This window comes from Ambystoma mexicanum, chromosome 7p (genome assembly GCF_040938575.1).
Source record: "Ambystoma mexicanum isolate Mex_15411 chromosome 7p, UKY_AmexF1_1, whole genome shotgun sequence".
Lineage (NCBI taxonomy): Eukaryota > Metazoa > Chordata > Amphibia > Caudata > Ambystomatidae > Ambystoma > Ambystoma mexicanum.
The window spans coordinates 819,242,616-819,268,624 of NC_090939.1; the positions used below are offsets into that span (position 1 = coordinate 819,242,616).

Genomic DNA, 26,009 nt, shown 5'->3' on the forward strand with positions numbered 1-26,009 from the left:
AGGGCTCGCCGCTATTGCACATTCCTGCTCTAACCCTTTTAATTTGGCCTCATAGCAGCAGAGATCATTCCTCATGACTTTTAATATGCCTGCTTCCCTGGATATGGCCATGCCCCGTATGTACACCTTGAAGGCCTCCCATCTCACCCCAACGGATGTGTCATGCTAAGTATTGCATTCAAAAAATATCTCGATATCAGATCGGATCTCTGCCTTGAATACAATATCCGACAGGACCTCTGATTTAAAGCGCCAGGCGGTGTGAGTAGGTGGAGACGATCCCAGGTTAATGGATAGTGTTACCGGGGAATGGTCCGATAGCGTGCAGGCAAGTATATCTGTGTTCTCGATTTTGCCTATCAAGGTACCCGATGTTAAAAACATGTCTATTCGTGACGAGCTATCATGTACCGATGAGTAGCACGAGAATTGTTTCTCCTTGGCATGTGCTACCCTCCAGGTATCTTGTAGGCCCAGTGATGACATGTGTAAGGCCAGCCTGCGGGATGCTCGTGATAGATTCCTGGGGGCTGACCCTGTTCTGTCCAGATTAGTGTTCAGTATCAGATTCATACCCCCACCCCAGAAAATCTGGATCCCTTTGTATCCCATTAGGATGGCGACCACTGTATCAAAGAACTCTGGTGTGTCCACATTGGGGCAGTACGTATTTACCAATAAGTACTCCCCGCCTGCAATCAAGCAGTGCAGGAATACATACCTGCCTTCAGGATTTATATAATTCTTTTTCACTGTAAATTTAATTGATTTATGAATTAGCGTCAGTACTCCCCTTGCATGTGTTGAAAAGGTGGTGTAGAATCGATTAGGTCCCCAGGATGGTGCTAGGCCAGTCGCTATGTGTTTTGTAGTGTGGGTTTCCTGCAGAATAAGTATCTTTACTCCATGTCGCTGTGCATATGCAGTGATTCTGCGCGCTTTAGTGAAATTACCCACCCCTTTTACATTCCATGACATTTATTTAGTCACCATCGGAGTTTCAGGGGACATCCCAGGTTTTCCGCCTTAGTTTACCGGATGTCATGTCTGTAACATCTATACATTCTTTTCCCAACATGAGTGCTGGTGTGTTGCTTCTGCCATTTTCATTTTCACCCGACCCAACTTGGGTACCCCCCTCCCTCACTGCCCTCCCAACTGGAGCAGTATGTGTGCGCAGTATGTGTGCCCCACCCCCTGGTTCCAACTACAGTCAGCCCACCCCAACTTGGCTCATCTTCTCGGGAGGTCCAACAGGGATCTAGGAACCATTGAACCCTTGGAACTCTCATTGCAACTGGCAAAAGGGGTCACTGTTGCCGCACAACCACCGATGTAGGATCTAGGGTAGAGCACCCATCCTTGTAGCGTATGTGAGGTGGCTGGTGTACTATTTCTTTGTGTTCCACTATCGGCTCATAACAGTAAGGAGAATGTAAACCTCAGGTGGAGTAGTATGGCCAGGGTATCTTAGTTCACCTGATTGTCTTCCATCTGGTTGTCGGCTGGATTGTTAAATGGTATCTGTGCTTCAATGAATTTCACTGCTTTGTTTGGAATGGTAAAGAAGTAGAGTTTGCCCCTAAAAGTGAGTTTGAGGCTTGCCGGAAATAGCATGGCATATTGGATTTTCCTTTGCCTGAGCATCTTTTTTACACCAAGAAATTTGTGCCGCTCCTGCTGTACTCCAGTAGAGAAGTCGGAGAAGATCCTGATGGTTTGGGGGCCCAGTCTCAATTCCCCCTTCTCCTGAGCAAGCGGAAGCAGGTGGTCTCTGTCTCGATAGCTGAGAATCTTTGCAATAATGGGCCTAGGGAAGTCCCCGGGTTTGGGGCGAGGTCCTTAAGTAGGGTTTCGATGGCTAGCTCCATTTTCCCGGTGAGTGCGTCTTCAGGCACTCCAATGATCCGGATGTTGTTTAAGTGTGATCGGGATTCAAGATCGGTGCACTTGGTTTTGATGGATTTCATATCACGAGTAAGGGAGGCCACCGTGGCCTGGAGTGCATGTGGCCCATCTTCATTAGCACCAATCCTACTTTCGGCCTCAGTGATTCTGGCACCCTTGTGAGCTAGCTGGGATCTGAGTGATGTGACATTCGCATGGATATCATCTAGTTTTTCATGTATGGCCACACAATTCTTGGCCATAGCCTCCGTCATACTAGTGAGATCAGGAGTAGGTGCGGGTATTGGTACAGAGGTGTCATCCTGATTCGACGCTGGTTGTCCTTGGTCAGGTCTAGGTGTAGATTTTGCAAATGTATCCATGGCGCTATTCCTTTTCCCTCCACGGACGCCTCTGGTCATGATATGGGGGTCAACTCCTTTTTCGTCTCTCTGTGCAGGGCCTGAGCCTGTGTTCTTCAACAGGGTTGGTGGCGATTGTTCAGCGCTGGGGGAGCGTGGTATATCAGGTAGCGCCTGGTGTGGGCTGTAGGATAACAGGTTAATTAACTGGCTCCTGGGGCAGTCTGAGTTTACTGTGGATGTGCCCTGGGTATCAAGATGCACCGTGGTATGTAGTGGTGAAGCGTCCCAGTGGCCTGTGGCCGAGCAGAGGAATGCATCTCCAATCCCGGCCCGGGAATCAGCAGAGTGCAGGGGCTCTCTGGACTTGGGTAGCCCTGTTGGTGTCACTGAAGTCGGGGCCACGCCACTTAACGTGTGTGCCGGCAATGGGACCTCTGTGGGGGGGGGGTCAGGGTGGTGGCGAATGATGTATATGTCCCTGTGTTATTCAGTGGTTGGCAGGTGCACCCAGGGGTGAGTAGAGGTTGCCAGTGTCATAGAGGGCATACAGCCAAGCCAGTTAAAAGTATAGAGAGGGCTCAGTCCGGTAAGGAGCTATGTCACCAGTCCCATCCGGGTCAGTGTCTTCACAGCCCCAGCACTCACTTGGGTATGATGAGATGGGGTGTTAGTGTAGGATCAGTGCCGCGGTCACTGTATTCTTGTGGATTTAAGTACGGCACCCACGGCAAGAAGGGGGTGTCCTGTGGGGTTGATAGTGTGCTTCTGTGATGGCTTAGGGCCTGCGATCCAAGGGCCAGGTTCTGTCGTTCAGGTGGTGCAATAGCTCCTAGTTCAGTGTTTGGCTATGACTGTCTGGGGCCTCAGGGCTTCCCAGGTTTCCAACTGGAATGTTCAGCTGATTGTTGGCCAACATTCAAGTTCAGTGTCTGGGTCGCACATCAGCATTGGGATCCATCCCTCCCCTCCATAGTTCAGGGCAGGCCGTGGGAGTCACACACCCAGCTGGGGAGAGGAAGAGTGTTGCACTCATTCGCACCCTAGAACTTTCAGCCGTGGGTAGTGAGCAGGATCATGGGAGGGACCTGCATGTGTGGTTTAATGTCTGTGCAGCCTAGCGAAGGCAGCGAGAGAAGTGGTAAGTGGCCATCTGTGGTGCTGGGCTTCCAGCTGGCCCTTTTGGGGAGCAGGGTGGAGGGAGAGAAGCTGTGTCCTTCACTGTAGCACCTATATGGGTAGGCGGGAGACTCCTATGGTCCACCGGTATCTGAGGAGTGAGGCCACCCTCCGCCAAGTGGGCCGGTCCGCTCGTCGCCTCGTGGCTCTTGGTAGCCCCTCACCCCCTAGGTACCTGAAAGGGGGCGGAGATCCCAGGGAGAAGTCCTTGGGTCACGGCTTGGCTCGGTGCTTCAAGGGCCGGGCAGGTGATCTATCCCAGCCCTGCTTCGCTCCAGCGGCCTCAGCAGTCCTCAAGGGGATCAGGTGCCACCGCTGCTGGTGCGTGGGCCTGGTGTTAGTTACACACCGCCTCCGGATCGCCAGAGGCCAGATCTTGAGGCCTGATTGTCTGATCCTCACGGGATTCAAGTCATCGGTGCTCTACCCCTTCCTTGTGCGGGAGCTGCGAATGGGAGGAGAATGGAACGCTGGGTCTGCCGCCTTATTTAACCTTATTTCGGTGTAGTGTGGAGCTGTCTCGCTAGGCAGCCATTTTCAGGCTGCTCAACATCGCCCCCTTCAAATTTAACAATTAACATTAAATGTCACCACAGAACAGCCTGCTGCAGTCTAACATGTTCTTGCTCAAGAGTTCAAAATAACATACTTTCTCTCATACTGCTGCTCACCCACCTTAGGACTTCTGTTTTCACGAATTATGCTAGCTGCTAAAGTCTTGTGTCTTCTGTTGAACTTCTTGAGATCTCTATAGTTAGGCCTTAAGTTAAGTAACTTAAAATAACAGGACATGTCACTGACGTACTTGGTATGAAAGGCAGTTAGTACGTTCAAAACACATTCCAGCGCATGGTCACCTCAACCAATCAAATTAGTTTACAGTCCCGCCATCTTGGCTTGGGATTCCTACATTAACTTTAGTAAATAGAACATTAATAATGCCCCTACACAACCTTTAATTTTCAAGCCTAGCATTTAGCCCTGCCAAAACTTCTCCCAATCCTATGAATTACAATTGTCCACCTGCAGGACCTGACACAAATGTTTCAGTATTAACTAGGTGACGCTGTACGTGATGTATGGATGCGTTCGATAGAATAACCTCATTCCCCGGGACTCTTTGTGTCATCAAAGTCGACTTGGATTTTTCCAAGATCGCAAAGATGGCATGCTACATGTACAATGTCACTGGGCAACCCATAGTAATGTTTGAGGAATTTAGAATTGCAAAAGCCGCTGCCACTAAAGCTTGCTCACAAGGGCAACTGTCCCTTTATCACTGGGTTTAAGAGTCCACTATAGCATGCTAAAGGTTTATGGCCTAGCAATGTTTGCTGGGCCAGGACCGTTGTCAGCCCCTTCCTGTTATAGTGAGAAAACAGATCAAATTGTTTCTTGTAATTCGGGGTCGCCAAGACCAGAGGCTAGCTGATCGCAACCTTGAGTTCCCAAAAGCAACTCACCATCTCTTCAGACCATTCTATCAGACCCTTCACCTTCTGCGCTTCCTTAAGTCGCTGCAGTAAGGGCCTCACTTAACTAAAGTAGTCAAAGGTCCAAGATCTACAATAGTTACAGAGTCCCAAAAATGACTACATTTGTCTCACCATGACCGGTTGAGGCGTATTTTGAACTGTGGTGACTCTCTCTGGCATTACCTTCCTTCCTACGGGCAATGTTACTTGCCCCAAATATACTACCTCAGTCTGGCAGTACCACAATTTTTCTTTGTCCACTTTGCAACCATTCTCTGCAAGCAGGTTGAGGAGCCCTATTGAGTCTCCTCCACACTGCTCTTCTGAGGTGCTGCAGACTAGTAAATCGTCCACATACTGGATTACTGTACTGGACACACATATTCCCCAAATCAATTTGAACCATCCTGTTGAAAACACTCAGATATTCACAGTACACCTTGGGCAACATTGTGTGCTCGAATTGGTGACCCTGATAAATAAATGCTGTAAGGTACTGAGAATCGGGGTGAAAAGGGGCTGAGAACATTTTTAATCAATCACCGTAAAGTGGATCGACCCAGTAGGGATATTACAGAGAATGGTAGCAGGTTTCGGTATCACCGGGAACTCCACCTCAACAATATTACTGAGGGGCTGCAAATCCTGGACCATAATCCAACTGGACCCCTTCGCTTTCTTCACAGGGTAGATTGCTGTGTTACTTGGGGATGCAGATGTTTCTATTATGCCTCGCTTCACAACACTATAATGGTCTCATAAATCACTTTCACCACTTCTATAGACATGGGGTACTGATTAACCCGTGGTAATATTGCACCAAGTTTCAATTGGATCTGCACTGCTCCAGTACTATTTAACAGCCCCACTTCATGAGGATTCCTGGTCCATAAATGGTCTGACACTTTTTCCAAATCCTCCCTTCCAATGTGGTGATGTGGTTCTAACGATGAGCATGTTCTGTGGTACATCCCTTTGCTATATCGCTATCTGGCAAGGCACCCAAGCCTCAAAAAACATCTAAAAAACTATCTCTCCTGTGTCTTAAAAAAATTACTTGTCGGAGACGTCTCTTCGTGATACGGTTGGATCGATGCACAAAACTGTGCGCCACTCTCCACCTTACTCATCGGTGCCTGAGAGAACCACCCTGTTTTTCTTGATGACTACTGATTCTAGGAGAATCTTAATAAAGGTGCCTGATGTTAGTTCCTGCGGCACAGAAGGCTGGAACAAAAACTTAATATGTACCCACATTGTCTGATCGCTGATTCCCGGGACTCAAGTCTACAGAATCGTTACTCCATAAAAAAGTTGAATATGCAGGTATCTCTCTTATCATGCAGTCACTACAGTACGCATGCAAACACGCCGCTTCTATGACTGGATACAAACCTGGAGTCAAGCAGACTATACATTGCTCCATGAAAGCAATCGACATGTGGAATCAACTGAGGAGATCTCTGCCCAAGAGATTTGCTGGGGTATCTGTGCAATACAACAAAGGAGAAGATACATTTTGTGTACCTACCTTAATATGTTGATTGTCACTAATAAGTAACCACCAGGATAGCCCCAGAGACTCCCTGTGTGTCCATTGTTTTGCCTGACAAGGGGAACTTACCTACCTTGGAGCAAGATTTCATAGCCCCTGTATCGCCAATCAATGAAAACGTTGGGTCAACCTACCTGCATACTTATCCAGTATTCCTCTTTCGGATCCATGGTAATGGACAGGACTGGACACATCAGAGATCCCTGTAGGCTGTCCTAATCTTGGTACATATTAGCACCAGGAAGCAGTAAAATTCCCTTCAAGAACACTTGCTCCAGTGTAGTGAGTGACAGTCCCTTGGGGTGAAGGATTTTTCTCCCATGTCTGTACTGGTACCTCTGCTGGCATAGTCAGTTAAATAACATAGGTCTGTGCAGTCACAGTTGCTGGGTTGTCGCGGTTTATTACATGGTCACACCAAAGTTAGGGAGCTCCTTCCCCCACAATGAATGTGGCGCATGATAAAGCACAGTGATTTAAAACAGGGTTATGCTTTTCTCCCAGCAACCCTCACCCTCCAAACAATAATTTGACTTGGCTTCGCTGAATGGAAGGCAGTGGCAGAGAGTGGAAACACAATGGGAAAGTCAGATTTGTGGTCTTATTCACAGGAACAATATGAAAGAAAGAAAAGCAAGGGAAATTAGTTTTGCCACACCTGAAAAGAACAGGCAGGGCTTTGGGGTTTTAGTCAGCACACACTGGGGAAATCGTTTTTTGGGATATTTAGCACAGCTGCAATGTAAAAGGGTAGAAGGAAATGGGAAATTTGTTTTGCTACACAATAGGAAAATCGGTTTTAGGATGTCTGCACAGCGGCAATGTGAAAGAATAAAAAGCAAGGGTACATTTGTTTTGCAGAACACAATGGGTACACAGGGGCAATATCGTTTTGCACCTTGCATACGCACAGGCACTACTAGGTTTCCCACTTCTGATTTAAAATGAAGGGGATCAATGGGGAATTTTGTTTGCACCCTGTGCCCATATGTGGAAGTAAGGTTTGGTATTAATTATTTTGGCAATTATTTATGTCTATACTGGTTCAAAACAAACTGGGAAAAGATTGTTGGTTTCAAATGCCAACAATACAGATCCTGTGAATTCAAATGGGGAATCAATTGATTTACTTTGATAAATATTCTAGTGATCTACACAAACAAGCAAGATATTTTCAACTGGGAAATAACTAAACAATGCTGGAAGAATACAGGGCCTTCACAGACTATGGCCTTGGGGTAGATCTACTTACAGGAGAGGTCTGGGCATGGCATCAGGGAACATCAGAGTACCGCTGGGACAGCAAGGGGTCAGTCAAGGATCTCCTCGGAGTCCTCCAAGGCATCCCAATCAGCTTCTATGGCTCATGGTTCCTGTTCCCAATGCAGAATTAGGCCTCTCTGCTGGGATGTTATTCACCAGGTTTCAGCAGCACATCACCTCTCGGAATTATTGGAAAAACTCCAGCTCTGATGTAAACTGGCTTATTTATAGAGCAAATGACATCACACATTGTCATGATTCTCTTGAAAGGGATCGGTTGATGATCACTACCCACCTCCCACCTGTGTGCTGATAGGACAAGAGGATGAGGAAGTGCTTCGAAATAGCTGTGGGAGGAGAAAGCTTCATCATCCCACTTTGACAGATGGACTCGGTCTGCATTGAGCTCACAAAATATCTCAACATGACAAGTACCCTGACTAATCTGGAGTCTGCATGTCCTTACTGTGCAGAGATACAGTTTTTCTTCATTTACTCAGGAACCATATCAGTGAAAAATATGCCATTTTACCGTCATCATATTAATTATTACTGGCATGCTTTTACCACCTTTCGCATCGCTTGGAATCACAGGAAGGCCCAAATCACATTTTCATTAATAAATGTAGTTGTGTTTACCCCATCAAAATCGTTTTAGCATGGTTAGAAGGGCGTGACTGTCACCTTTGATAAAAGCCTGGAAAGAATGTTGTAACATGTGCGCTGCCCATGTCATGCAATAAAATGTATTTCTCCCATTTAAGTAAACTGCAATTTCACAGGTCTCTCCCCCTCTTGCCCCACCTTTTTTTAAGTTTAATTTCTCTTGGTAGGCCTGTGACCATTAATGACAGGCCTGTGTTTAGGTCCACCTCCCCCTTCAAAGCTCATGAGCCACTAATGGGTTTTTTATGGGACTTGTGATCTGGAGGTCACAAGTGCTGCAGAACAGACCTGATTCTATCTGGTCTCCACCGCATTGCTGATCTAAAAAGTATTCCTGCTTGTATTTTCTAAGGAAGGGCAATGATGGATGAAGACAACCCGGCCTGATTCTCCATGGCAACAGGGGGAGGTGCTGGAGGTTAGTTTCAAGTTTGGAGAAATTACCGTCCATGTACCCTGTAGCAAACAGCGTGTAAACTAGTACATACATGCATTTTAAATTACATCTTATAAGGCTCACAGTTTCAAAAATACATGTGTAGTACTTTGAAATTGTCCTTATGTGTTATGAGAACACCATGCCCAAGCTTGAAAGTCCAGTGGGCATTCCGTTTAGCATACTGTCACTTAGGAGGGAAAAACGAAAATGACATTCTTTTATTTAATACACATGAAATGCTCTGTTTCAGACCATCTGCTTTGAGCATAATTCTGATATCCCATTGAAGATACTTTGCATTGCAGTTTCCTGATGTGTAAGTGCAGCTCTCCATGGATTGAATCAGAACATCATGGCCACATGTTTTTCTTTCCTTCCAGAAATGCATTGCGCACATCTTAGCATTTTCGGATTTAGGCCCACTTTCTTTCCTTTACGATTTAGGTTCCATAGGCCTCAGGTCTGGCATCATTTCTGTGCTGGCTTTATTTTTCGGTGCATGCACAAGTGACTCTGGCCTCTTTATTTCTGACCTTAAGGGGCTATATTTCACCCACAGAGTTCTGTTCAACCCCTACCTGCTGTGATTGCACAGAACCTGGGGCATATGGAATGGTCGGGGGTTGTATTTGTTGAGGTTCTACGTTAAAATACGGTGGCCTGTTTTGACAATCTCATGCCACATGTCCAATCCTTCTGCATGACCAACACTGAACCCCATACAACTCTCCATAGTTATTTCACATTGACCGGTTAAACCGGGGACCCATTCCTCCCAACCTCCCAAATGGCCCAAATCCTCATGCAAATCCTCCCTTACCCCTCGGAAAACCCTTTCATTTTCTTTGGACCGGGAGCACACCCGTCCATCCAACCTTGTGTAATACACGATTCACTATGTCCCTGTTGTCCCAACTGTCCCTGCTGTCCCTCTGTGGAGCTGTTTGGAACTGCTCGTTTCAAATAGATTTTCACTAGCTTCTTCTGAACAAGATTGATCTCTGCCTTTTGTGCCTGCTCTATGCTCTCCTTTTCCTTTATTTGCCTCCTTTTACAAAAATGCACAATATGTACCTGAATTTCCGGCCAACTACTGGCCTCCATGTCTACTGCTTTGTCTAAATCATGCTGGACTTCCTTAGGAAGTCCTTTTTTGGCATGTGGTAAACAATGGCCACATTCTTATCCCACACTTCTCCCCTCTCTGCCCTCCACATCTCCTGAATTAACCAGATGTGTGCAGCAGGATCATCTTCTAACTTCCTTGTTTTGGCCAGAAGAGAATTTATATCGGGGGTATTGGGGTATGTAACCCACAGGGCCCACCATACCTGCAACCTGTAATTATTAAATGTTGCTCCATCATGGGTATTTGTATCCAACTGAACCCCTTGGTACCCTGCTCACCTCCAAAGATCGTCTGACCGTTCCACAATTAGAGCCATAAATAAGCTTTTCATATCCACTATGGCCAACATGGCACCAGCAGTGTGTTTCTCTAATGCATAAATCCACGTCCCTGCTCTTGCAGTGAGAGAAGGGAGTCTCTTTGTCAAATGATTCCAGTCCATGTGTGAGCATGGGACACAATACGCCTTTCCCTGACCCTTCTGGAGGAATGCAAATTGAGTTACACCCCAGTACCATGGCGCATCCTAAGACCCCATGGTGTACTCTCTGTCATTGCTACTGGAGTCGGAGGTGGAGCAGCTACCCTCTGTTCTTCCTGCTCAACATCTGACTCCCCTTCACTTTCGTCTCCTACTCCTGTTATGACCTTCTCTGATAAATCTATGGGCACAAAATCACACTCAGCACTACCGTAGAGAACTGGTACCTAATCTCCCTGCTCGAATCTTGTCCCCATTGCAATACTTCCATCCTCCAAGGCCTCATTTAACTATTAGATAACTGATGTATTCAACCGAAAATGAAGTTGTCTTTGCCTCTGCCTTCCTTTCTCTAATTCCTTTGCCTGTCTATTCACTTCTTCCCATTCTTCACTTCTGTTGTAACAGCACTACCTCTTCTTCCGCTAGCCTCAGCACTTCATCCAATTCTTTCCACTCCTGTTTCTCTACTGCCATTCACAGCCTGTCCTCTATCCTAGCGGCAAAAGGCATAGTCTGCCCTTTTGCACTCATTCTCAACCCTGCCATCTTCACTCTCTCTCATTCCTCCACCCTTAATCTCACTTCTAACCTAGCAGTCAGGTGAGTTATGTCCTTTCCGTTCTCCTCCTTTCTACAGCCCTAACCATTGAAGGATTCACGCTTCCACTTTGCTCAGTATCCCATTTCCTAGGAATCATAGCTGATGGAGGCATTACCTGTGTCCGTCTCTAACCCACTGTAGTGGTCACTGGAGAAAATAGAGGTTTGAACTTAGGGTCTGTATACCCTTCAGCGGGTGATAAAGGATAGCACCCATATGAGGTGGTGTGGAAGGAATCCCTGCAGACTCCTTTTCAGCCCTTCCTTTGAGACTTTAACATTATGGGCTTTCCCGCCTTTCTCATACATCCTCCATAGCTCTAAGATGTTTAGCCGCTTCTCTAACTTCGAAACATTGTGCCTAGAAACTAAGAAAGTATACAGATTTTACAATATCCCTTTATCATAGGTCCCATCATTTGGCCAAGAATTTTGTATTTTACCCTTAGTTTCATGCAGCCATTCTAGATGGTACTTTAAAATCTTCACATTGTAGCCAGAAGTACCTGACACAAATGATTCAATGGAGTCTCCATACTTCAAATCTAGTTCAACATTTAACATTATCACTTCAGAATAAAATGACCTAACATAGAAGCGAAGCCACAGTCCTTAATTTCAACCCAAAGAACCCCCTTTTCCCCTTCCTAGTTTCGTAGTCTTTCCCCACCATCACTCACCTTGCTTGCTTTCACCTCAATCAACTCGCTCATCTTTTCACTTTAGTTACACTACTCACTCTTACACAAAAAACAGCATCTTTATTAAAAAAAAACACATGCCAGCCAATATCTCTGAGTTATTTCCTTCACTTGAGCATAGAAGTAGTGCAATGTTTTTTACTACAACACTGCTGCTCTCGCCAGTATGGTATTTTCTACTACAATATCATCTTTTCCTGACTACAGGAACATACCCTTCACTACCTCGATGAACCAAGAAATGCGAGGCAAGGGCTCGATCCGCACAGTCAATACAAATGAAGCATGCCAAGGGTATTCTTCAGGAAAATATCTACGGGTGGACATGCCATTAGAAAAACACCTCAACCCTAGGTGAGGGCTCCAGCCAACCAGACAAACACAATTGAAGGTTATCAGGACACACCTCACAGTGGACTTGCTGGATACCACCTCAGACCTCTAAAATAACAAACTATGTAAACATATATTGAATAAAATGACATAAAACAGTTCACTCATTCCTTCAAAGCATTCACCCTTTCACAACCCATGTAACCTCATCTAAAGCTCCACACGCACTCCTTTACCAGAGCCCTTAAATCAAAGAAACAAGCCTCGTTTTCCCCTATTTCCCCCTTGCCTTACCGCGCATGAGTGCACCGATGTGAACCCAAAGTGCTCCGAAGTGGTGCTCCTTCAATTCAACCTGCACAGCTGGACCACGGTACCACACCTCCGGGTAACAGACAAGCCTCTTAACATATATGGTTGCCTGCAGACCTATCCTTTTATCATGTACAAAAGACTGGTTCCAGCAGAGAAGCGCAACAGCCGAGTTGTGAGGACAAGAGACCCCCATACTTCTCAGAAAGCCAGGTACCACCCAGGGACGCCAAATGTGCAGACGGGCCTCTAATCACCTTAACCAAAAGCAGGCCCATCACTTAGGAAGCAAGTGCACACTTGTACATATATCAAGTTCATTTTACAATCATATGGGAAGCGCTAGATGACGCTGTAGAGTCAAACTAACTGAGTCTCCCTAACCCACACAAGTTGACACATTATATACATTTTTGCGACAGTTACAACACTCCCAAATATTTTTTACAAACCACCCCCACACATGATTGGTCAAAACATATACAAAAGAAATCCAAACTTCTCCAATTCCACCATTCTCATTGGTCGGAATTATCTTAATAACCATCTTCAACTCATGTGTACAGTATGCCCCCTTTTAGGATTTGCCCATGGTAGGTCGTGACATCATCACATAGTTAGATGTTTAAACATAAACATAATTCATTACAGGTCCCGGCTTGCCTGGGACCTTCTAACCCCAAACGTAATTGCACATGGTTTGAACGAACACTTCAAACAATATGGGGAGGGGAAAATAGTAAATAAGTTCCCTTTGGACTGGTGATAACTATCACACTGACCCGACTTACTGGTGCCCTTGGAACACTCAAATCTAAACGACTACCAAAGCAACACGCATGGCCTCCAGACATCCTCTGAAAAAATAATTGAAGCCCATAAAGTATCGGTCAACACTGGCCTACGGCGTTCCTTCACTCCAGGTTTATTACTCAGCCGTGAACAGATGCCCGGCCAATCGGAACAAAAAACCCTCTCCCTGCGTGTGTGTGACTATTTAATTATTGTTGCAGCTGCCCTTCCACGGTCCTTCAATCCTTGCCAAACCCGTTTTTCAGTCACTCAGGATTCACCTGGCAACCCTGACTTCAGAGTTTAACCAAACTATGAAAATCACACTGCATATAGATTTGTACATTTCCCCATGTATGTATTCCAGTGCATGCATATTTGAAAATATCGTGTTCTTTTTACAGTGGTTTATTTATGACAAATCTTCTTTCTCGCATGTGCATTTAAAAAGCGTTGCCCAGCGTCTAGGTGCCTCGTGGCACACCATACCCACATTGTATTTATATTTCATTAGTGATTTGGGCATTTATCTTGCTGGGCGCGTGCAGATCTTAAGTAACACATAGCCCATTCTCATTAACTATACTAGATAAATATCAAATTGCAACATTGCACCGCTCCCCCAGTCACTGATATGGTGCGCACAACATGATCAGGCACAATCAGCTTGAATGATGGGCAGCATTAGCATAGATAGTAGAGACCTGTCTCATGATTTCTTTAGTCATAACAATGTGTCACAAAATGCTCCTGTATACTGTTGGTGACCTGTCCTCTATTGGATATTTACGTTTGTTGCTCTATACAAACAATTGTATGTCATTTTACCATTTTGTGCTTAAAAATGCACCATTTCAACCCATTATTTGAAATCCTTTTCTCATGGGGAGAACCCCTCAAACTCTCCAATGTTGCTTTGAGCTTGAAACACTGCACATGCTCACGTATTGTAAATTCAGGGAAAATATTAGCAGTCTCCCACTTTAAGCGAATACATGGACTTTCAGCCTACCACCAGATGATACAAGTATTCAACCTGTTTCCACCAGATGAAGGCAAGAAGAAGGGGTATGTGAAATTTCCCATGACTCATGCTCTATGTTCTCAAAATATGGTCCTAAAGTCTGCATATATGTTTTACAAGGAGTATTATTTCGAAATCACTTCAATCTCCACAGGCCCTACCAGGCATAGGCTTCCCTGATGGATACGTGTGCTTTCAGGAATCACACCATATCGTGGAAGACATACGGTGTGGTGTTTCATACAGTATATAACTGAACTTTGCCATACTAACCAAGGGCGATAGGGAATATGTATGGTCACGACTGGTACTGGGTGCATCATAACTGTATGAGGTACTGCTGCTTGTACTTTCCGGATGTCTCGAGAACTGCAGAAGGGATGAAAGAGAGTTCCAAATACATTTTAGGAAGCTTGTATCAGACTGAGAAGCTTATGTCGGCTTACTTTACCAATATGAGCATCAGGCAACAGAACACAACATGAAATATAATTAGACTCAGCTACAGGCAAGGAGCATAGCCTGACCATGTACTCCCCAAAAAACAGGCAAAAGCTCCCAACAAAAAAGAATAAGGGGGTTCAAATACTTCCAACATAGGAAAAAGATACACTGAACCCTGCCACCTACATACATTCGGGTCACTGGTACCAGCAGAGCAGGGATTACTGCTTGATCTGAAGAGGAGCTTCAAGGTACAAATGGATTTTAATTTGCACAAATTACTTACTATCAGCAAAGAATCATAGATTTCAAAAAGATTTTCGTCTTAGAGTTACAATATATTTCTAGAACTCTAACATTTGGGATGAAAAGTGCTTTTTTTACTGTCTTAGAAAACCCTTTACTTCCAAATTAAAAAAAAAAAAAGTAAATTACTCCTGGTAGTCTTATACACAGCCCTGATTAAAACTGACAAATTTCCACAAACCACATTAGAAGATGCGAATCATGTAGGGTTGAAATGACAGAACTTTGCCATGCTAACCTGGAGCTCCAAAGCAGAGATAGCGGAGTCAGGGCTTGTACGGGGACCGTTGTATACACAGGAGGAACCCCGGCCTCTGGGTGCATGTGAGGCACACCTGGAGCGCGTCAGAGATATTGGGAACTGCAGAATGGACGCAAGACGTTGATGATCTTTAGAGGTTTCATACAACACTTTCATTGTCTTATTTTTACCATTCACAAATTAGAGGAAAGGGAACAAACTACACAGTAGAGTACCGTTTGTCAAAGTGTGGCACGTCTTCATCAGCAACTGCAATTATAAACATATAGAGAAGAGGTTGTCCCACAAGATGTGGAGACATCGTGTTACCAGCTCGTGAGGCCAGCTTGTCAATTGCTACTGAAGCCAAAACGCTTTACAACAAGCATTGGCAATGCCGACAGTTTGGGCTTTTGTGAAGGCATGGCAAAGGCACTTGCCGGGCACAATCATAGTAGTATTAACTGCCCATTGATGGTAGCAGGTGCCACATGGTGTGAGTACCTGGGCATCTAATAGCAGTGCCTGGCAAATGCCTAATAATTGTACACAAGTCAAAACTGTTGGCTTTGCCAATGCTTGTTTTTAAGAGGACTTTAGTGAGGGACATGCAGAGTGCTTATAAATAGAGTGGCAGACGGCTGGTTAAGACAGTTCTTTTACACTAGTGGTCAGTTTACAACTTCCAATAAGTCATTAACTCACAAAAGACTGCTTTAAAAAACACTGGTAGGCACTTCGAGTGCAAAGCTTGATGGTAAGGCTTCATTAAAGCGAGCTCAAAGAGTTCCCACAAGGAGGTGTTTTGGAGGGTAGGGAAGGAACTGGGTGGAAATGACCATAGGGATTAGCATGGCCACAGGCAGTCAACGGGTGGGCAAATAACCAAACATCACCTACAAGCTGTGTGTTCTTGCTCGTATGCCATTTCTCCCTATCTGTGCTCTAATGCAATAGTTTCAGCTTATAGGTGTCGCAAGGTACAAACTAAAAATACCATTTTATAGGAAAAAGGTCCAAAAATGACAGTGATTTCCAATGAAAGAATATTGATCACACCGTACCTTAATGTCCACGGGATGAGTCATTATTATGTTGCGTCCCGTCTGCCGACTTTTTCTTATATCCTGTAAAATGGAAACAAAATGAAGCATATTGATCATAATGTTACTGTCATCATACATTTTCCAAAGCTTAAAGTTTGAGAATAACTCTATCAATGGCAATATGCACTACGTACAGTGAGACCTGGTCAGTGAGAAACATCTAATTGCAATGTATTTGATAAACATTCTGCAATATTGATGTACAATGGTCTAATCAGCTCAGAAAAGTGCAATACATGTTGGGCCTAAAGTGGGAAATAGTTCTGTAGGGACTTGTAAACTTGCCGCTTAAAGGAAAGGTGGGCTAGCAGCTAGTTTGTTGGCTTTCGATCCAGGTGATCTGAATATTAATCAGGTATTTAACACTTGATCGAAAATTTGTGTGATTATGGGCAAATCAGTTGATCTCTCTTTGCCTAAATTATAAAGATGGGTAACTTACAAAAGAATTTAAAAAAATGGTGTAATGCTCCAGCTAATATTGACCCAATTACATTTTCCCAACCATCTCCCCATCACATACAAGTTTCTGTATTCCAATTTCAACCGGTCCCCAAAATATCATAATATTTTGTGTACAACATCTCAGTGCTCCAATCCAATGTTCTCCTCCTTGGGCCTAAGGCCATGCTATATCAAATTGCATCAGATATTTAGGGAAAAGAAAACTACCTGTGCCGGTAATCCTCAAGCTAGGTCAACATGGGTCTCCCATCCTATGGCTCTCCAGATGATTAGGACTACAATTGCCTTCAGGCCTAGCCACCATAGTCAATGGTGAGGGATCATTGGAGTGGTAGCCAAAAACATCTAGCGAGCCACAGGTTGTAGACCTCTGATAGGGTATTCTCCAAAGTCTAAACCATGTAACACTTTTTTATGAACAATGTTTTATTATGTAAAATATTATAATGAATACTATCTTTAAAAACAAATCCAGGTACAATACATTTAATAAAGTTAGCAGTAAAAGAGCTGACATTTAGGAGTCACTGAGATGCAGGCTCTTACAGGCTCCCTTCTTTTAGAGTTACAATTATGAAACTATGGAAAATATCTCTCTTCTGTATGTCTTATGACTATTGATGTTTTGGGAGACATATGATCAAAAAGAGACATAGAAAGATGATACAAGGCAAGCAATAAAACATAGGCATGGACGGTGCTCAAGAACACTAACTTAGGTACAGATATTTAAAACCATGCATATATCTACTGAAAAAAACTGCAATAATAAGCTTAGATGGTAGATGGGCAAACACCCCTGTTGTAGTATTTAAGATATGGTGTGCCCCCAGTGTCAAATCAGACAGACAAAACAGTTTGCACTACTTCTCAGAATGAGGCCATGTTTAAGGTCTCAGCCGTGGTAACGCTGAGATCAAGATGGGAAGCAACCATAACTCCCACCACTACCGTGCACTGCTAAGACTAACACCCAGGACATCAGAAATGACATCGCAATTGTCATTGATGACATTACTGATGACGTCACATATCAGGCCCACTTGTTTTTGTTCACTGACATATGTAAGCCAGGCGGTTTTGTTCACTGACAGTCAAAATATGAAAATTGAAAAGGTTCTATATATTTAGATGTTAACCTTCTTATATGTTCTTAAAGTACTTTTCTTTACGGTTTGGTCTCAGCTCATGGTGCACATATATGGGGCAATAAGCAGACCTCAAACACACAATTCATTTGTATACATGATGACAAACTTTTATGTTATTGACATTTTCTGGTGATGTTATTTCTTTCTTCCTTACTTTAGTTTTACTGTATTAGCCTCTGATTTGTATGCATTTGGGGTCTTCATGTGTATTGTTTGTACTAACACAAGTATGTAGTAAGTCCTGAATTGTTAGCTATTTATTCCATGTTTAACACTACTCAAAACTCTGGTAAGGTAGCATTCAGTATTTTACTATCCAAAATGACCAGATTAAAAATATTGTACTTCTATGGTGCATGCTGCAGCCGTTGCCTATCTGTATGTATGATTGGGTTCCTGTATTAACAACAACACTCCAATATATTTTGTTTAGATGAGTACATTCTTTAATACATTAAGTAGTTAACATTAAGTAGTTCATGGTAGGTCTCCCGATCACCCCTGACATCTCGTTACCAACATTATAAACACAACGCCTTGGAGGGACTTTTCATCAAAATCAATTTCATATGTGATGCGTAATGTAATCTTTGATGTCCTGGGTGTTAGTCTTAGCAGGAACGGGGGTGGTGCGAGTTATGGTTGCTTAGCTTACCATGACTGGTGACGTTTTTTCAGTGAATTTCATAGGTGTTTATGAATTAAAATGTTTCATGATGTTACATCACTGTATATAAGTTATTAATAACTCCTTTTTTAACATATATCATAGAACTGTAAACCTCCTTTGAGAAACTTATTTTTTCTAACGCATACTGATGTGTGTCGTTATTAGCAGCGATTGCTGGGGACGCAAGTCATGGTTGAATTGCCTAGGGCATGAGGCTCGACTATGACCATAGCCCCACCAAACCACCCCTGCTATCCACTGCACCTACCCTGCATCCTAGTTCAGGGTCCACTATACCCTCATAATGTGACCAATGGCCAGTGCTCATGGCTTGCAGCTATGGCCAGCCTCCGCAATCCATGGGGCAAAGTTATATCACTGTTTTTGTACTTACTTTTTGACACTTTCAAAAAAGTAAAACACAGGACAGATTTTCAAAAGCATGCTTTCATGTCCTTGCACATGATCCTCGCGCATTTTTTCTGTAATTCTGTACAGCACTTCAGGCTGCAGCCTCAAGCAGAATATTTTTTCCCATTCAAACCTACGACTTCGGCCATGGTGCATGCCTCAATAAGCAAATCATAGTACACATTTGTCCTTGCTCAGGGCCAGGCCCATTGCCCAGACACCAAAGTTATAGGACAATGTTTTGTACTTAAGTTTTGACACTTTAGAAAAAATAAAACACAGGGCAGATTTGCAAAACCATGCTTTGAGGTCCTTGCTGAAGCTCCTCGCAAATGTTTGCTGCAATCCTGTCCAGCACTTCGGGCCATAGCCATTAGCAGAATTTCTTTTCCCATTCAAACCTATCCCGATTTTAAAAAAACATTACCACATAGCTGGTCCCTAGTGGCCATGCCCACTTTAACCCCATTGCCAGTCTCTCCTGGTCATGGCCAGTAGCCAGATAGTCAGGGTCACGGCCTTTGGCCATAACCTAGACAATCTGGCCACTGCCCATGGCCACACGCTATACCTCAGTCAACAAAGGTATATCACAATTTTTTGTACCTACATTATGCCACTTTTCAAAGAATAAAACACTGACATATTTGCAAAACCATGCTTTCTGGTCCTTTCCAATGCCCCTTGCATAAGTTTGCTGCAAATCCGTTCATGTTTTATTTTTGAAAAGTGTGAAAATGTACATACAAAAAATAGTTATATAATTTAGCCTCCACTTGAGAAAATCCTCAAAAATGTCACAAATATTAAAAGTTGGGTCTATAATCTTTCTGAAAACTTATTTATTTATTGATGTATTTATTTATTTATTTATTTATTCATTTATGTAGCGCACCTAACCCTGGGGTATCTGGGCACATTACATGAGGTTAGGCATTAGAGTTACATGACAGACAGTTACATAAGCAGTGCAAGACAGATGTTCTGGCTTATAGGCATCGTAAACAACTGAGGGTTAACGGGAAGCAAGGTTTTATGGCATCTCCTGAATGAACAGCCAAGTTTTCACATGTTTCTTGAAGCACCAGAAAGAAGGTTCTGCTCTTAGGGCTACAGGCAGGGAATTCCATAATTTAGCAGCTAGTACGGGAAAGCTGTTACCTCCAGCTTTTTGTAGTTTGAATCTGGGGACTTTGAGATAATGGGAGTGTGAGGACCTAGTGGGTTGGACGGATTGATTTCTTGTGAATTTGCATGCAAGGTATTCGGGAGCTGATTTCGAGAGACATTTATGAGTGAGTGCTAGGGTTTTGAAGGCAATTCTGTCTTTCACTGGGAGCCAATGGGCGTTGTGTCTTGCTGCCGAGATATGGTAGGTTCTCAGGATATTGAGGGCAGTTCTTAGTGCATTATTTTGTAGAATTTGCAATTTGTTTATATTTTGTTTGTTGGTTCCTAGGTACAAGGCATTACAGTAATGTAATTTAGATAGTACGAGTGCTCTTGCTAAGGAGGTGAAGCTTGTAGTAGATAGGAACGGTCTGCAAGCATTGATAAGTTTGAATGTGTAGGCCGTGGCATAGGCTGTAGCATTGCCTTGTCTAGTCAATGTAAGTGATGAGTCTAAATAGATTCCAAATGTTTTCACTTCCTTGGAGACTTTTATGTTGATGTGGTCTATGTTGAAGGATTTGAACTGGCTGTATAGTTTGTTAAGTTTGGTCCGGGATCTGATCAGAAGTAACTCGGTCTTGTCGTCATTCAGACAGAGGCTGTATATAGCAATCCATGCTTGAATAGTTAGATACATTGCGTTAAGCAATTTAGAGTCAGTGTCCTAGTCACCTGTGATGAGGATGAGGATTTGGGTGTCACCTGCATAGTTAGTGTAGGTGACACCCAAATTGTCAAGTTTGTCAAAGAGAGGCTTGGTAAAGATGTAGAGTGTCGGGGAGACGCACGAGCCCTGTGGTACTCCACAGGTGACCAGTGCCGGCTCGACTGACGCAGTAGGTGCGAATACCCTCTCCCTCCTTGATGGTGGTGGCACGGCAGATGTCCCCTTGGCATCTTGATGGTTTGAGGCTGGCTCTTATTCCCTAAACTTCACTAGTGGTGACAGATGAGAATTTGAATAAGTTACATGGTTTTGAGTTGTGTGTCAGAGGCGAGGCTAAGTTTTTGGTTTCAATTTTCGCTTGAAGAAGAGATATTTTGTCAAGCAGCGCTTTTTGTATGTTAGGTCACCAAGTTGCATCTTGCGTGCAAGTTTCTAGTGGTGGTATGGGGGATTCTAATTCTCTAAGAGTTCTTTCGTTCCAGAATTAGCTTTGTAAATTCTGTCATTGTTGGTGTCGCTTTTAGTTTGGAGTATGGCACTTTTTGAAATATTAGAGGCTTTTGAACATTTTTCTTTGTTCAAGTCTGATAGGTACTTTTTCCAATTTGCTTCAGCATTTCTTTTTTTTTCATTGCGCAAAGATTTGAGGCTTGGGGTGAACCAAGTGTTTAGGTAAGCTTAAGGCTTGGCTTTTCGCAATTTTAATGGCGCAACTTTGTCTATGGCTTGAAGTAAAGTAAGGTTGTACAGGTCCACTAAAGCAGAGGGGTCCATACTGATGTGATGAGGGTGCTTGATGATGAAATGTAATAGGGGCAGTAGTTTTTCTACTGTGATATTACGGTCATTTATTGTGAGTGCTGGCAGTGCAAGTGAGTTACAATGGTTAGGTGGGGTACTATCCTGTAAGGTGAAGGATATGATATGGTGGTCAGACCAGACTCTAAGTACATTGGATAGAATATTAGTGTTGCAGGTAAGGTTGGCAATCCAGTCCAAGGTTCTCCATTTGCTGTGCGTAGGCTTAGTGATACAGTGTGAGAGGCCTAATTCTGAGATTGTGTTAGCTAGGGCTAAGGCATTGACGTCATTCATGTGGTGGAGTCCTAGATTAAAGTCTCCCAGTAGCAAGATTTAGGAACTAGGTTTGGTGTTTGGAGTAAGGAGTTGTGCAATATCTTCCTCGAAGGACGATATTGAACCAGAGGTCTATACATGAGGTGGATGGTAACAGTTTGTAAAGCTGCGAGAGGTATTTTGATGGATAGGAGTTCTCCACATGGGAATGGTTGACTGGGTAGTACCCTTAGGCCGATCTGGGTTTTAGCCATGAAGGCGACTCTGCCTCCTCTAGAAGTTTCTCTGTCTAGTCTAAGGATAGTATAGCTATCTGGTATGGCTAAAGAGTGTGCTGGGCTTGCTGCGGCATGGAGCCAGGTCTTGGATATTGCTAAGAAGTCAAGATCATTCAAATCTATGAGGTCGGCAATGTCAAGTGTGTGTGCTGGGTGGGATCTTACATTTATGAGCGCTCCCTTAATAAGTGGAGAGGTGCTGGTGGGTGGAGGGGAGTTAGCCGAGGTGGTTAGGTTACAGTTGTCATTCTGGTTGTATAGTTTAGATCTTTTTCTCCCAGTGGGCGTGGCCATATTTCTAGTTTTTGTTCTGCAGTTAGTCAGCAGCGGTTGGGCATATTTTAGTCTGGAGGCTAATCTAGTATTCCTGATGTTTACAGGACATGGAAGGTTTGGTGTGGGTCGAGAGGCATACCGATGGATCCATTGGAGAGGACTGAGCGGGCATGAGTTGCTCACTGATGACCCTAGTGTGGTATTCAGTTTGGTTGTCTCTGGCTGAAGAGCAGGCAGGAATTTAGTAGGAGTTATGGTATCAGAAGGTGGTAGTGTAGCAGACATGGTTAGTGAGATACTATGTTTGTTAGGCATGGGTGATGGGTCAATGGCAGCCTGCTACATGTTTTGTCTCTCAGGGTGTACCTTACAGGTAGCAGCCAAGGCGTGTGGCATCATTGTGAGCAGGATGCAGGAACTGAATGCAAGCAGCATACACTTGGTTGTGACGGTATGCAGGTGCATGACTTGGTAAGACATGTGTAAGGAGGAGTAGATCTGAGGTGGCTTGGGCAAGGAATATGGATTGATAACTATTTTTAGCATGAGTATGAGTCTAGCGCCTGCGGTAGGCTTAAGCTATGAGTATTGAATTTGTGCAGTTAGGCAAGACTTGAAGTGGGGTTAAAAAGCATCCTTGTAATAACAAAGTAGGTGTAGCTCATGTCAACTTCATAATGTGGTTGCAAGGCCAACTAAGGCGTGCATTGGCGAGTTCAGAACGATTGGTGGAGATGGACCTCGCCAAGCTAGGGTTCAGATGTAGGCAAATATAATTAACATTTGCTAGATGATTGACTAGGAGATAACAATTTAGCATTTGCAGAATCGACAATGATGAAGAAGTTTAGCATTTACCACGTCATTGACTAAGGAAAGCAATTTAAATGCCAAATTGACGGTGAGGAGGAAGCAGTTTAGTATTTGCTAATTCAATGACTGGGGAAGGCAATTTAACATTTGTGAGATCATCAGTGTGGGGAGAGCACTATAGTATATGCAAGGTCATTGACTAGGTGATAACAATTCAACATTTGCAATATCACTGGTAGTGTGTAAAATGAATAAGACCAGTGGTGATCATAATCATGAGCGAATCCCACTTCTATGGCTGGTTAGCGATAGGGTCATATACAGTAGCTAAGATACAGCACTTATAGGATACGTAGCACTACTCAGTTGCAATGTACACTTGGCGACGCTGAGCATCCGTTAGGCGGAGGCAGGCTCACAAGGCAGGCACGCATTAAACAGGCAGTATATGGTTATATCCACAGTATTAAAGTTTATGGTCTTTGGGCGTCGAGCAGCGCAGCCAGTCACAGAGAGTGCATCAAGTGGCAAAGCATGCTTACTGTGATGGCGTAGGTGACGGCATGAAGGCATAGCCTCTGTGGCTCGCTGAAAGCACTCGCAGTAGGATTCAAAGGTTTTGAGGGCCCAATCTATGAGGCAGGAGGCACAGGGTCAGTAGAGTCACACCGTGGCAGAGTACCGGGCTCCAAGGCACCGGTGGCCCGGACAGGCACAGACAGGGCCTTATGATAAGGCCCTTAGGATTTAAGGCTGGCTTCCGCCTGCCGGTGAATGCGATTGGGCAAAGTAGTAACGTGCGGCCAATCGGAAGGCGAGACAATGACTTCAGGAAGGCCTCTTAGCGAGGCGCAGTGAACACAGCGGCCATTTCAAATGTTGCAAGGAGGCTTGCATTTAGCAGAAGAATATAATTAAATGCGATTTTGGCAATCTCATGCCGTGCTGCGGGCTGTAGCTTCATGGATGAAGTGCCCAAAGCAGTGCAAATTAAATGAAGCACATTGTGCAAAAATGTAGCAAAGACAAGGTAGTGCATGTAAGCCCCCTGTTCTCACCAGCTTAATGGTCGGGTACTGCTGGGGCTCACTTCTTCGAAACCCGATGCACGGATCCTGTGGGAGAGGGCCACATCCCTCTGATGTAGATGTAGCCAATGAAATGAAGCAAGAGGCACATACAAGCCCTTATGATAAGGCCCTTAGGATGTAAGGCTGGCTTCTGCCTGCCAGTGAATGCGATGGGGTAAAGTAGTAGTAACGTGCGGCCAATCGGAAGGAGAGACAATTAATTCAGAAAGGCCTTTTAGTGAGGTACGGTGAACACAGCGGACATTTCGATTGTTGCAAGGAGGGTTGCGTTTAGCAGAAGAATATAATTAAATACAATTTCAGCAATCTCATGCCGTGCGGTGGGCTTTAGATTCATGAATGAAGGGCCCAAAGCAGTGCAAATTAAATGAAGCACATTGTGCAAGAATGAAGCAAAGATGAGGTAGGGCATGTACGTCCCCGGTTCTCACCAGCTTAATGGTTGGCTACTGCTGGGGCTCGCTTCTCCTGAAGCCGATTCACGGGTCCTGAGGGAGAGAGCTCCAGCACTCTCGTGTAGATGTAGCCAATGTGTGCAGATTCGTCAAAAGGCCCTTAGGATGTAAGGCTGGCTTCTGCCTGCCGGTGAATGCGATTGGGTAAAGTAGTAGTAACGTGCGGCCAATCGGAAGGAGAGACAATTCAGGAAGGCCTCTTAGCGTGGTGCGGTGAACACAGCGGCTGTTTTGAATGTTGCAAGGAGGCTTGCGTTTAGCAGAAAAATATCATTAAATGCGATTTTCGGCAATCTCATGCTGTGCTCCGGGCTGTAGCTTCATGGATGAAGTGCCCAAAGCAGTGCAAATTAAATTAAGCACATTGCGCAAAAATGTAGCAAAGACAAGGTAGGACATGTACGCCCCCGGTTCTCACCAGATTAATGGTTGTGTACTGCTGGGGCTCGCTTCTCCTGAAGCCGATGCAACAGTCCTGAGGGAGAAGTCTCCAGCCCTCTCGTGTAGATGTAGCCGATGTGTGCAGATTCGTCAAAAGGCCCTTAGGATGTAAGGCTGTCTTCTGCCTGCCGATGAATGTGATTGGGTAAAGTAGTAGTAACGTGTGGCCAATCGGAAGGAGAGACAATTAATTCAGGAAGGCTTCTTAGCGAGGCGCGGAGAACACGGCGGACATTTCGAATGTTGCAAGGAGGCTTGCGTTTAGCAGAAGACTATAGTTAAATGCGATTTTTGCAATCTCATGCCGTGCTGCGGGCTGTAGATTCATGAATGAAGTGCCCAAAGTAGGGCAAATTAAATGAAGCACATTGTGCAAAACTGTAGCAAAGATGAGGTAGGGCATGTACGTCCCTGGTTCTCACCAGCTTAATGGTTGGGTACTGCTGGGGCTTGCTTCTCCTGAAGCCGATTCACAGGTCCTCAGGGCGAGCGCTCCAGCCCTCTCGCGTAGATGTAGCTGATGAAATGAAGCCAGAGCGACAGACAGGCCCTTATGATAGTTCTGCAGTTAGTCAGTAGCGGTTGGGCATATTTTAGTCTGGAGGCTAATCTAGTATTCCTGATGTTTACAGGACATGGAAGGTTTGGTGTGGGCCGAGAGGCATACCGATGGATCCATTGGAGAGGACTGAGCGGGCATGAGTTGCTCACTGCTGACCCTAGTGTGGTATTCAGTTTGGTTG

General features: G+C 44.5%; 1 protein-coding gene across 7 annotated transcripts in view; it reads right to left on the reverse strand.

Annotated features, from left to right (window-relative positions):
- Positions 1–26,009, reverse strand: part of LOC138525572 (uncharacterized) — a 1,145,196-nt gene that overhangs the window by 734,253 nt on the left and 384,934 nt on the right. For 4 of the 7 annotated variants that reach the window (XM_069635611.1, XM_069635612.1, XM_069635613.1 and 1 more), the window contains exons 7-9: positions 16,257–16,319; positions 15,190–15,312; positions 14,475–14,570 (exon numbers count right to left, since the gene is read on the reverse strand). In XM_069635611.1, coding sequence (XP_069491712.1) covers positions 14,475–14,570; positions 15,190–15,312; positions 16,257–16,319 — 282 coding nt within the window. The remainder of the gene's footprint in view (positions 1–14,474; positions 14,571–15,189; positions 15,313–16,256; positions 16,320–26,009) is intronic. The other 3 variants (XM_069635615.1, XM_069635616.1, XM_069635614.1) reach the window with 1 other exon arrangement.